Source organism: Bufo gargarizans, chromosome 4 (genome assembly GCF_014858855.1).
Source record: "Bufo gargarizans isolate SCDJY-AF-19 chromosome 4, ASM1485885v1, whole genome shotgun sequence".
NCBI classification, from domain to species: domain Eukaryota; kingdom Metazoa; phylum Chordata; class Amphibia; order Anura; family Bufonidae; genus Bufo; species Bufo gargarizans.
In genome coordinates this window covers 425,964,517-425,978,069 of record NC_058083.1, presented here as the reverse complement: position 1 = coordinate 425,978,069, position 13,553 = coordinate 425,964,517, and the positions used below count along the sequence as shown (strand labels likewise).

At 41.0% G+C, this 13,553-nt stretch overlaps 1 protein-coding gene across 12 annotated transcripts in view; it reads left to right on the top strand.

Annotated features, from left to right (window-relative positions):
• The window catches only part of AFDN (afadin, adherens junction formation factor), a 296,787-nt gene that overhangs the window by 98,619 nt on the left and 184,615 nt on the right, over window positions 1-13,553 (top strand). For all 12 annotated transcript variants that reach the window (XM_044289638.1, XM_044289639.1, XM_044289640.1 and 9 more), the window contains exons 11-12: window positions 6,071-6,137; window positions 11,655-11,764. In XM_044289638.1, the coding sequence (XP_044145573.1) occupies window positions 6,071-6,137; window positions 11,655-11,764 (177 nt within the window). The remainder of the gene's footprint in view (window positions 1-6,070; window positions 6,138-11,654; window positions 11,765-13,553) is intronic.

The following is a 13,553-nucleotide window of genomic DNA, read 5'->3' as shown; positions in this document are numbered from 1 at the left end:
TCATAGCTAACTCTTCTTCCTCAGCACTTAAGTTTTGACCCTGATACTGGATATTGACAACATTTTGTAGTACTCCTTGTCTGCTTGCCTTTTCCTCCTTACACTTAGTTTCACTTTCATTTTGTAGTACTCCTTGCCTTTTCCTCCTTACACTTAGTTTCACTTTCTTCTTGTGCAGATCTATTCCACTCCAAACAATCAGAAAAATATTGTTTATATTCTATTCACTGAACTTTAAACTTAGCACTGAAGGGGTTGATTCTGTATTTATAGGTTTGTAGAAGTTAGGATTAAGATCTTTTTCTCAACTCTTTTCATGTTATAAATTCAGTTTTGAGAACTCCAAAATTAAACCAAGCATCTGTGATAATATCTTGTAGGCAGAGAAACTACCCAGTAATCTTACAAAAACCTGTGGAAGAGCATGACATTGTGAATGGATTAATGGAATTTAACCAAAAATTAAACACATACAGCCTTATTCTATATAATTAAAGAAGTAATCTTTATTTCATAAAATAAAAAAAATAAAAAAAAATAAAATATCTGATTTAAATACAAAAAATCCGATTTAAAGAGGACCTTTTCACTATTTTTAAAAAAATGAATTATATCAGTGGGCAGAGCGGCGTCCAGGGGTCCCCCAGCACTTACTAGTATGTCTGGGCGCCGCTCCGTTCGCCCGGTATAGGCTCTGGTGTCTGAAGCTCCTTCTTTTTATTGATTTTTATCCACCCTGCTCCTCCATAATATATTGTAACCTACTCAAGGGCTCACTCCTCCCCAAAGAAACAATCAGCTTTCTGAGGGTGATGAAGACCTTTGGCACCCAGATCTGCAGTACCTGTGCTATATACAGAAACCTAGGGAGGATATCCATCTTCACAGCATTTGTCCTGCCAAACCAAGAAATAGGTAGAGCAGACCATTTGCCCAGATCTCTCAACACCCCCCCCCCCACAGAAAAGCCTGATAATTCAACCGGAAAGCCCATTTAGGGCTTTGAGAGTTTTACTCCCCCCCCCCCCCCCCCCCAGATGTGTAATATAATCTGTACTCCATTTAAATGGGAAGGATTCCTTCAGGTGTGAGGCCAGAAAGAGCAGCCCTGCAAGAATATATAACAGAGAGTTTGGCTGAAGGTAATATTAGACCATCCAAATCCCTAGTGGCCGCAGGGTTCTATAAGAAAAACTCTTAGGCCATGTTTGGACTTCCGTGAACTTAATCGCATTACTGTCTCTGATCCTTATCACCTTCCTTTGATCCTGGATTTGTTCAATCAGATTGTCGCTGCCAAGGTGTTCTCTAAATTGGATTTAAGGGGGCATATCATCTGGTATGGATCAAGGAAGGGGACGAATGGAAGACTGCTTTTAATACCCCTGAAGGTCATTTTGAGAATATGGTCATGCCTTTTGGGTTAACCAATGCCCCTGCGGTTTTTCAACACTTCATCAGTGACCTCTTTCATCTGGTTTGTGGTGGTGTATCTGGATGATATTCTAATTTATTCTCCTGACATGGAGACTAATCAGGATCAGTGTTACAGATCCTAAGAGAATAAATTGTATGCCAAGTTGGAAAAGTGTGTATTTGCAGTTCAGGAAGTGCAATTCCTGGGTTACTTACACTCATCTTCAGGTTTTCGTATGTATCCAGATAAGGTCCGTGCTGTGTTGGACTGAGATCGACCTGAAAATTTGAAAGCGCTTATGCGGTTTTTGGTGTTCACCAACTACTACCTTAAATTCATTTTGAACTTCTTGACTGTGGTTAAACCTTTAACGGACATGACTAGGAAAGGTTTGGATGTCTGTTTGGTCTATTGAGGCATAACAAGCCCTTTTCAGCTGTGAAGGAATATTTTGCTTCTGCTCCTATACTGGTGCAACCGGATGTGTGTCAGCCATTCATTGTGGAAGTTGACGCATCTGAGTTAGGGGTAGGAGCAGTGTTGTCGCAGGGCCCTTCATCTAGTAAATGGCACCCATGTGCTTTCTTCTCTAAGAGGCTCTCAACTGCTTAAAAGAATTAAGACGTGGGTAATTGAGAGTTGCTGGCCATTAAGTTGGCTTTTGAAGAATGGTGTCATTGGTTGGAAGTAGCGATTCATCCTACTATGGTAATTACTAATCACAAAAATCTGGCTTACCCTGGAGTCTGCTAAACGTCGAAGCAGGCCAGATGGTTGTTTAATTTTGCCCTGGGGTTAAGCATGTCAAAGCTGACTCTGTCGCATAGCTTTCCTGGGGGGTCCGATATTTGCTGAAGGGATGGTAATATCTGTCCTTTATCCCGACCTTGAGGCAGTGGTGTGGGAGGCCCAGGGAGATGCACCGGAGTCCTGTCCTCCGGGCAAGTTGTTTGTTCCTTCCAAATTACGACACAAGGTCTTGGATGAACATCACTCTACAGTTCTTAAAGGACACCCTGGGAGCAGATCCACAGTCAATCTCATTTCTCATAGATTCTGGTGGCCGCATTTTCATAAGTGTGTTGAGGGCTATGTGTCGGCTTGTGATACTTGTGCACGTGCTAAGGTGACACATACTCTGCGTTCAGGATCTCTACTTCTGTCGTCCGTCCTGACCTTGGACTCGCTTGTCCATGGACTTTGGTAAATCTGTGATAAACTCCTCAGGAATAACAGTGATTCTGGTGGTTGTGGATCGCTTCAGCAAGATGTCGCACTTTTATAGCATTATCACGTCTACCTAATACTAAAACTCTCGCACAAGTGTGGTGTCTGATGGGGGGGGGGGCCCCCCTCAGTATGTTTACAGAATCTGGAAGGTATTCTGTACTCGCCTAGGAGTAAAATTGTCCTTCTCTTCAGCCTTTCATCCTCAGTCGAAGGGACAGACTAAACGCACTAACCAGAATCTGGAGACTTATTTGAGATGTTTTGTCTCAGAGAATCAGGAGGAGTGGTCTTCATTTTTTTTTGTATTTTGCCATAAATAACTGTAGGCAGGAGTCCGCTGATAAGTCGCTGTTTTTTGGGGCATATGGGTTCCATCTGCAGTTTGGCACATTTTCTGGTACTGAGACTTCTAGTATACCTGAAAAGGAAAGATATTCCTCTTTGTCATCTATTTGGCGAAAAATTCAAAATGAAATAAGAAATGGGCAACAAGTATAAACGGATGTCTGACAAGAGACGTATGAGTGATCCGGACCTGAAAGTGGGTGATTCTGTGTGGCCGTCCACAAACATTAAGTTGAAGGTACCTTCTTGGAAGTTGGGTCCAAGGTTTATTGCTCCATATAAGATCTTTGCCATTATTAACCCGGTAGCCTTTCATCTTGAACTTCCGCAGGCTTTAAAAATTCATATTGTTTTCCACAAATCATTGCTGAAGAGATATGTCAAACCTGCTGAACCGTCCTCCTTGCCTCCTGCTCCTGTCATAGTGGACGGGTAATCTTTAATTTCAGATCTCCAGGATAGTGGAGATCCCTTCAGTACCTTGTTCACTGGAAGGGTTATGGTCCAGAGGAGAGAATGTGGGTTCCAGTGGCCGACGTTAAACTTTCACAAGGAGACTAGCATTTTCACAGGGCCCATCCGGATAAGGTCGGTTCTGGGTGTCCAGAGATCACCCGTAGAAGGGGAAGGGGGGGGGGGGGGGTTGTACTGTCACGGTTCCTCCAGTGACAGAGGTTAAAAAGATCTGAGAGACTGGCTGCCCGGTTATCTGACAGTTTTTCTGTTTTCACTTGTTGCAGTGTTGTTGGTAATGACCACACCTCTTGTCTCAGGTGTAGCTTATGGTCATTTCTGCTCCTTTACTTAGTTTGGCCTCACACTTCATACCATGCGGTTGATATTCTCTGCCTGTAGTTGGAAGAGCTGGTGTGTGGTCCTAATCTGAGTTCCTGCTCATCCATTTTCTATTGAAGATAAGTGTACTTCTCTTGTTGTTTTGTTGCTCCCATTTGCTCAGTGTTTAATAGGCCCCAGGGAGATGCTGGTTCGTTCATCTGGGAAGGAACCAGTAGTCTCAGGCCCTGTCACTATCCTAGGGATTTTCAGGGTTACTAGGGCCTAGGTTTCTGGTGTATGAATATTCCCACCTTCAGGGTCTATTCATACTGACAGGAGTCAGGGCATGGTGTAGGGTTTTCCTAGGTGGTGGTTTTCCTTTCCCTATCCTTGAGGCCTAGTTCCTGTTCATTTTCCTTCTGTTGTCATTCTGGTGTTCCTTCCATCCCCTACACTGTGACAACACCATTCCTGATATTATGTCTGATATGTTAAATACATGTGTTAACAAAGTATCCTGGATATTCATTAAATAAATCTGCATTGTGTCGCTCCTCTGTTGTTCTCACTAGCTTATTTATTAATAAATGAAAGGGGTTCTGCAGTTCTTTTAAACTGATGATCTATCCTATGGATAGATCATCAGCATCTGATCGGTGGGGATTTACACAAGGGACCCCCGATGACCACCTGTTTGAGAAGGCAGTGGCGCTGGCAGTAGCCCTGCAGCCTTCTCTCTGTTTACCGCTGGCCCAGTGACGTCACGACTCATTCATGTGAACAGAGCTTAGCACCGCCCACACCAGTGATACTAGTCGTGACGTCACTGGGCCTGAGGGGATACCGAGAGAAGGCTGCGGCGCTCCTGGAGCATTTAATTACCGCGATCGTCATTATTGCCGGTCACGGTAACTAGCTGCAGATCTCTGCTGTTTGTAACAGCAGTGATCTGCCAGCCATGACGCCCACTGCACGTGCGAGAGGGCGCTATGTTTACACAACGCTCTGCGCTGGTAGTCAATGGGTTAAAAAGGAACGGTCACCACAAAATGCAGTACAATCACCATGCTATAGGGCAGGAGGTGCTGAGCTGATTGATATATAGTTTTGTGGGGGGAAAAATCGTTAACCTGCAATTTATACTTTTTTATCTTTGCTTTTTTCCGTTCCTAAACCACTGTCTAGGGAGAATGTGTCATCAGTGATTTTATAGCATGGTGTGTATAAGCGATAGCTATTATTTACTGATAACCCATCCCTCCTGTACTGATACTTGTTCAGGAAGTGAAGAAATGCAGATATAAATGTATTACTAGTTTTACTGAATCTTTTCCTACAAAAATATATACCAATCTGCTCAGCTCCTCCTGCTCTGACATGGTGCCTTGAGATTGCACTGAATGTTATGGTGACATGTCCTCTTTAAAGTAGGCTTACAACATACATTCAGCTGAACAAGCATAAAAGTTGATAGAACATGAATTTAAACTCCCATTTTCCTCTGGGAGTTTTGAATACCAGAGGAATTAGTGTAGCACTACTAGAGTTCACCAAACAGTTCCTGTTGTGTTTTATTGGAGGGATACAGAAGCAAGATGGTCATCTGCACAAAGTACCGTACTGGAGTGTATACTACCTGCAATACTGCTCAAATTAAACTTTGTGCAGTAAACTAAAGTTTGATAGCTAGGCTGCTCCGAAGTTACATGCTTATCAAATTAGTGGCAAGAACCTCTCTTCCCCAGTAACTTTTTTAATAAAAGCGCTCCGGGACACAGATTTTTATTTTTTCTGAAATTTTATATGTTAGAGACATAAGTTAAAGACACGAGTGCTGGGACCCCACCCGATCCCTAGAATTAAGAGACAATTGCTGGCATATAGAGTTCTCTCTACTTGCTGCAGAAGAGGAAGCTACAGACTCTATATCAAATCTGTGGTGTGGTCGTGCTTGCAGTGTGGTCTCCTGCATTGAGGAGAGAGCGCATGCAATGTACACACTTGCAGAACAAAATATTTGTCTCGGACATATCAAAAGTTTTCTGAAAACTATGACCCTTTAAATGAATTAAAGTTGGTATCGACTGGTGCTATGAAGTTGCCATGTTATTTAACCCACTGCTGTCTTAATGAAAATGTAGGGACTTTGGTATTACAACTGATACATAGAACGTTGATATGTGTATCATATTAAAGTACAGAATCCTTTAAAAAAAATCTTCATTAGGTTTTATTTGAATATTGTACATAATTATAGTGTTAAAGTAATTATAATGGTGCCTTTCTGCTATTGACCTCTAGAGCTCATGAAACGACGTTTGGAATGGAAGAAGAGGGATTAAGTGGACCATTACTGCAATCAAATAAGGTAACCGCGGGGATCAGAAACTGCAGAAAGCGCTGTAAACTGCAGGTCTGAATTGACCTGTGGTTTGCAGCGATCTCCAATACGGGGGCGTCACAGGACTCCCCTCGGCATTGACCCTGGGTGCATGGCTGTGTGTAACAGCCAGGCACTCAGCGATGTCACCGTGTCTGCAGACATGGTGACAGTTTAATGCCATGACGAGTATACTCTCCATGGAGCGCTAAGTAGCAGTGCTCCATGACAAGTATACTCGTCATAGGTCCTTAACGTGTTAAGCCGAGGATCCTATTTATTCAAATCCCAGAAGTTGAAGATGAATGACCCTCTAACAATCCCTCAGACTAAATGAGCTAAGGCTACTTTCACACTCGGGTTTTGGGCGGATCCGTCATGGATCTGCAAAAAAGGGATCTGTTACAATAATACAACCGCATGTATCCGTCCTGAACGGATCAGTTTGTATTATCTGTAACATAGCCAAGACGGATCTGTCATGAACTTCATTAAAAATCAATGGAGGACAGATCAGTTTTATATTGTGCCAGTGAAAACTGATCCTTCCCCATTGACTTACATTGTGTGCTAGGACAGATCTGTTTGGCTCAGTTTCGTCAAGCGGACAGCAAGACGCTGCAGGCAGTGTTTTGGTGTCCGCCTCCAGAGCGGAATGGAGACTGATCATAGGTAAACTGATGCATTCTGAGCGGAGCCATTCTGAATGCATTAGGGCAAAACTGATCTGTTTTGGACCGCTTGTGAGAGCCCTGAACATCTCTCGCAAACGGAAAGCCAAAACGCGAGTGTGAAAGTAGCCTAAAAATGGTGCAATGATACTGGTAAGCTGACATGATCAACTCTTAGGGTTATAATTTAAAACTTAAGTCCCAGACCACTACCAAGGTAAGAACTGTTTCAGTGCAGACTGCCATGTGTAAGTTGTGGCTACTTATTTCTTAATAATAGTAAGAACACTAGCCGATTCACCACTCTTGCTGCAATTCACACAGCTGGTAAATAGCCACAACAGTCCTGCAATTAAATGTTACTACGTAATATAACAAGTTGCCCTTCCTACTCTGAAAGGCTACACATCTGCTATTATCTAAGGGTACTTTCACACTTGCGTTGTGAGGATCCTGCAACGGAACTACCTGCCGGATCAGGAAATCCAGGCGCAAACTGATTGCATTTGTAGACTGATCTGGATGCGGATCAGTCTCACAAATGCATTGCAATACTGGATCCGTCTCTCTGGTGTCATCCGGAAAAACTGACTTATTTATTATAGAGATAGAGATAGAGATATATATATATATATATATATATATATATATATATATATATATATATATATATATATATATATATATATATATATATATATATATATATATATATATATATATATATATATATATTACATTTTTAAAGGTCTGCGCATGCACAGACTGGAAACCAGATCAGTTTTGCTGGTACACTTGGTGCCGGTTCATTAATGCGTTAAATCATTTCAATGGAAAATAATGCCGGCATTCCGGCGAATGTTCTGGAGTTGTAGCTGGAGAAAATACCACAGCATGCTGCAGTATTTTCTCCGGCCAAATACCTTAAGAGTGACTGAGCTGAAGACATCCTGATGCACACTGAACGGATTGCTCTCGATTCAGAATGCATTTGAATAAAACTGAAGCGTTTTTTTCTGTTATTGAGCCCCTAGGACGGAATGCGATACTGGAAAAGAATAACGCTAGTGTGAAAGTACCCTAAGGCTTAATGCGTTTCTACATCTTACTAATGCCTCATCAGGAGCCTACCATGTGACCTAATATTCTGAGCCAATAAGAAGTATGAATGGGTGATAGCAGTGCGTGTCCCCTTTCACACAGGGGCAGCGCTTCGGCACTATGATGGAATTATAACCCTAAGAGTTGTTTACGTCCGCTTACCAGTATCCTTGCACCATTCTTGTCTCATTCAGTGTGAGGGATTGTTGCTTAGAGGGTCATTTATCTTCAATCTCTGGGCTTTGAATAAATAGGATCCCCGGCTTGAATAAATACCGTACATGAGCAAGACTATTGTTAAATTTTATATGTGAGCCCTACTCTGAGATATGGAGCAGATTATCCTTTTTTTCTATGTTCTTTGTATGTGCAGGCATGATACCAGTTCACTCATCATGTTCTTACACGACCCAGTTTGAAGAATTACATGAAACTACTGTTACTTTAGAGCAACCAATTTCAATCTTTCTTGGCCGATTTTGAAAAACATATAGTTACGTAGTTGTTAAGGTTGGCAAAAGATAAAAGTCCATCAAGCCCAACCTGTAATCCTGCTATATTGATCCCTGGATCAATGTCCATTTTCCTTTTAAAAAGTGGTTGGGCCAAAACAAGATTTCTATGCATTGTCATAGGCTTCAATGTTATTTTGAATTAAAAACTAATCTAAACCTTTTTTGACGCCATCTACTGTATTTGCTGTGAGGATATTTCAGAGATTCACAAATCTTAGTGTAAACAATGCCGGTCCCCTCTTATGACTGAATCTTTTTTTCTTGTCAGGGAGTGGCCCCTTTTTTTGAGGGGGTTTAACACCGAATTGCTTCCCTTAATATTTGTACTGGTCAATCGTGTTCACCCCCCCCCCCCCCCCCCTTAGACTTTTTTTTTTTTTTTTATAAGGCTAAACAAATTCAGTTAATTTGATCTTTCCTCATAACTAAGATCTTCCAGGCTCTTTGAGTTTAGTTGCTGTCCTCTGTACTTTTTTCTAACTCCAGGGCATCCTTTGTGTGGACTGGTGCCCAGAACTGAACTGCGTTTTCCAGTTGAGGCTAGTATAGTGGCAATATTACATCTGTCCCACAAGTCCATACCTCTTCTGTTGGCCTTAGAGGCAGCTGACTGGCATTGCATGCCATTTGTTTTGTCTATGATCTACTAATACACCCAAATCCTTCTCAACAACTCTCCCAGTTTCACTCCCCCTAGAACATATGCTGCATGCAAATTATTATCCCCTAAGTGCATAACTTTACATTTAGTTATATTGAACCTTATTTGCAAAGTGAAGGGCCCAAACAATAAGTTTGTCCAAGTCTGCTTGTAACTTAACAACGTCCATAGACTGGACCCTATTACATAGTTTGGTGTCATCTGCAAAAATAGAAAAAGCACTATTAATACCATACTCTGTCATTAATAAATAAGTTAAATAATAGTGGACCCAGCACCGAACCTTGGGGTACACCACTTATAACTGGGGACCATTCAGAGTAGGAATCATTGACCCAAAACTCTTTGGTCCCTTTAATACGGCCGAGTATTCCACAAGGGTGCAATTCTTGAGGTGAATGCATTGCACCCGCACTGAATCCTGACCCATTCATTTCAATGGGGCTGTGGACATGAGCAATGTTTTTCGCGCATCACTTGTGCGTTGTCAAAATCGCAGCATGTTCAATATTCAGTGTTTTTTTTTATGCAATAAGGCCCCAAAGAAATTAATGGGGCTGCGTGAAAATCGCATTGTATCCTCAAGCAAGTGCAGATGCGGCGCGATTTTTTTTTTTTTTTTTTTTTTTTTCACGCATGGTTGCTAAGGAGATGAGGGATGAGCGACCCGGGGCCCCATTTACTTTATTATTTTCCATTATAACATGGTTATAATGGAAAATAATAAAGTAAATTGAGGGTTAAAAAATAAAAAAATTAGTCACCTCATCCACTTGATCGCACAGCCGGGATCCTCTTCTTTGTTCTTCTTGAATGTCCTGTAAAGGTACCTTTGCTGATGTCGCCATTTGACATCAGCACAGGTCCTGCTGAGTGAAGATAGGTCCTTCAAGAAGAACCAAGCTATAATGGAAAATAATAAAATCTACAGCAGACAAACCCGAACTTCAGTGAAGAAGTCTGGGTTTGGGTCTGGGTACCACTTTCAGTTTTTGTCTCATGCGCATGCAAAACGCATTGCACTCGTGCAGAAAAAAAATGAGCAACGGAACGCAATTACTTCCTAAACTGACTGAAATTGCGTGCATACTCGAATGCACCCTGAACGCATCCGGTTCTCACCCGTGTGAAAGAGGCCTTTGGATACCATCATGAAGCCAATTTTCTATCCAATTTATATTTTCTAAACCAATAGACCTCAATTTACCCATTAGTTGTCCATGTGGGACAGTATCAAACGCCTTTGCAAAATCCCCCCCAAAATGAGCACCTCCTTCCCGAAAATCTGCTGCTCTTTGAAGCGTCTAAATGCGGCTTTACTATGTGACTGCTGTTTCATCCCCCCCTCCCCCACTTTGACTTTTCCAAAATACCTATGTATCAATCTGCGCAGCTTCTTAAAGGGAACCTGTCACCAGGATTTTGTGCATAGAGCTGAGGACATGGGCTGCTAGATGGCCACTAGCACATCTGCAATACCCAGTCCCCATAGCTCTGTGTGCTTTTATGGTGTAAAAAAAAAACTATTTGATGCATATGCAAATTAACCTGCGATGAGTCCTGTATGTGAGATGAGTCAGGGACAGGACTCATCTCAGGTTAATTTGCATATGTATCAAATCGTTTTTATTACAGAATAAAAGCACACAGCTATGGGGACTGAGTATTGCGGATGTGCTAGTGGTGATCTAGCAATTCATGTACTCTGCTCTATACACAAAATCCCGGGGACAGGTTCCCTTTAAGCTCTATGACCTGCTTCCTGCATTTTGTTGTGACAGGTCCTCTTTAATGGGTTTAAAGCTCTTCTTTATTCTTCTACTATATATATGAGTGGAGCATCGGAGCATTTCCTTGTCTTGTGCGGTCTGTTGGTCTGTTTACTGCCGGTGACCTACCGGGCCTTATTTCATTATGCTAGGCCAGTGATGGCGAACCTATGGCACGGGTGCCAGAGGTGGCACTCAGAGCCCTCTCTGTGGGCACCCGAACCCTGAAAAAAGTCTATGGTGTACCAATATGCCTTAGACTTTTCCTGCCATTCATCAGTGCAGGGCGCACTATGAACAGCACAGGCAGCACACTGAATGTAGGCAGGCTATTGTAGATAAATGATAAAGTACATTGAAGATATACTATATTGGATTGTGGTATTCAGGGTAAATTGCCATGTCGGCACTTTGCGATAAATAAGTGGGTTTTGGGTTGCAGTTTGGGCACTCGGTCTCTAAAAGGTTCCCCATCACTGTGCTAGGCGGAGACTTCACAAACACAAATGGGTGTCCTCTACTACTTTGCATAGTACCTGCCTATAAAACAGCTTGGGGCAGTGCTATAGACAGCACTAGCATATCGAGGAGAAGCCTAGTACATCACCAGCAGTAAACAAACTGACCTTGCGCCGTGCAATTGAACGCATCAGCAAGGAAATGCTCCACTCATATATAGTAAAGTAATAAAGTATAGTGGAAGAGACTGATTATGGTGTTCTTTTGAAGTGATATATGCTAAAGTTATCAACTCCAATGTTATTCACTATATAATTGCTTCATTGTAGATGACCACTAAAGTGGATAGTGATAGGATGCCAGGCACAACAGAACATGGCATGGTAAAACCAATCATCCGGCAAGATAAGCTACATGAATGCCAAGGACTGAATGGAAGGTAAAGATACAAAAGCACATTAAGCAGAATTAAGTCAAATCAAAGGGGGAATTAGTTGAGTAGATGTCAAGCCTTTATTACGAACACTTTAGAATTTCTTTATGCAACTACCCTGGTGTACATAAAAATTTCTTTCTTTTTTTTTTTTTTTTTTTTTTTTTTTTTTTTTTACACTGGCCCATAGAGGACACAGAATAAGCCGATATTTGCTGGTTTCTTACACATGATTTGTTGGTAACTTGTCAACTTTGCTCTGTGGACTTGAGAGAAGTCAACAAAGGGCAGAAGAGACCCCTCTATTAAAGAGGTCCATTCCAGACATGCCTGTTTTAACCCCTTCTCTACCAAGCCATTTTTCACTTTAAATCCCAGGCCGATTTTTGCAAATCTGGCGTGTTACTTTATGTGGTAATAACTTTGGAACACTTTTACTTATCTAAGCCATTATGAGATTGTTTTTTCGTCACATATTGTACTTCATGACACTGGTAACATTGAGTCAAAATATTTCATTTTTATTTATTAAGATATCAGAATTAACAAATTTGAGAAAACCGCAAACTTCAATTTCTCTACTTTTATAATAGATAGTAATCCCTCCAAAAATAGTTATTACTTTACATTCCCCATATGTCTACTTCATGTTTGGATCATTTTGAAAATGACATTTTATTATCTTTGTGACATTAGAAGGCTTAGAAGTTCAAAAGCAAATCTTGAAATTTTTCAGAAAATTTCCAAAACCCACTTTTTAAGGACCATTCCAGGTCTGAAGTCCACTTTGTGAGGCTTACATAATAGAAACCACCAAAAAATGACCCCATTTTACAAACTACACCCCTCAAGGTATTCAAAACTGATTTTACAAACTTTTTTAACCCTTTAGGTGTTCCACAAGAATTTAAGGAAAATGTAGATGACATTTCAGAATTTCACTTTTTTGGGCAGATTATCCACTTTAATCCATTTTTTTTTCAAGTAACAAAGCAAGGGTTAACAGCCAAGCAAAACTCCATGTATTGCCCTGTTTCTGTAGTTTACAGAAACATCCCATATGTGGTTGTAAACTGCTGTACGGGCACACGGCTGGGTGCAGAAGGAAAGGAGCGCCTTATGGTTTTTGGTAGGCAGATTTCACTGGGATAATTTTGTTGCCATGTCACATTTAAAGAAAGTAAAAAAATTACAAATATAAAAACAAACCCCCCCCCCCATTTTGGAAACTACGGGATAAGTTGGCAGTTTTGTTGGTACTATTTTAGGTTGCATATGATTTTTGGTTGCTCTGTTACACTTTTTGTCAGGCAAGGTAACAAAAAATTGCTGTTTGGCACAGTTTTGATTTTTTTGTTATTTACAATGTTCATCTGACAGGTTAGATCATGTGCTATTTTTATAGAGCAGGTTGTTACTGACGCAACAATACCAAATTTTTTTTTTATTTTTTTTTTTGATCGCTTGGTATTAAACTTTTTCTGATGTAAGGTGACAAAAAAATTGCTTTTTTAAAACTTTTTTTATTTACATTTTATTTTAAAAAAAAAATGCGGTGTTCACCTGTGTGTTTAGGTTATGTGATATTTGTATACAGAAGGTTCTTATGGACGCGACAATGCCTAATGTCTACAATTTTTATTTTTAACACGTAAACACTTACAAAATAAGTATTTTTGAAACAAACAAAAAAAAATAATGTTTTAGTGTATCCATAGTCGGAGAGCCAGTTCATGCTCCAATGCTCTCCTTTGCCCTGCGCTAAATCGCACATTTTTTGGAGTTCCGGTGATGT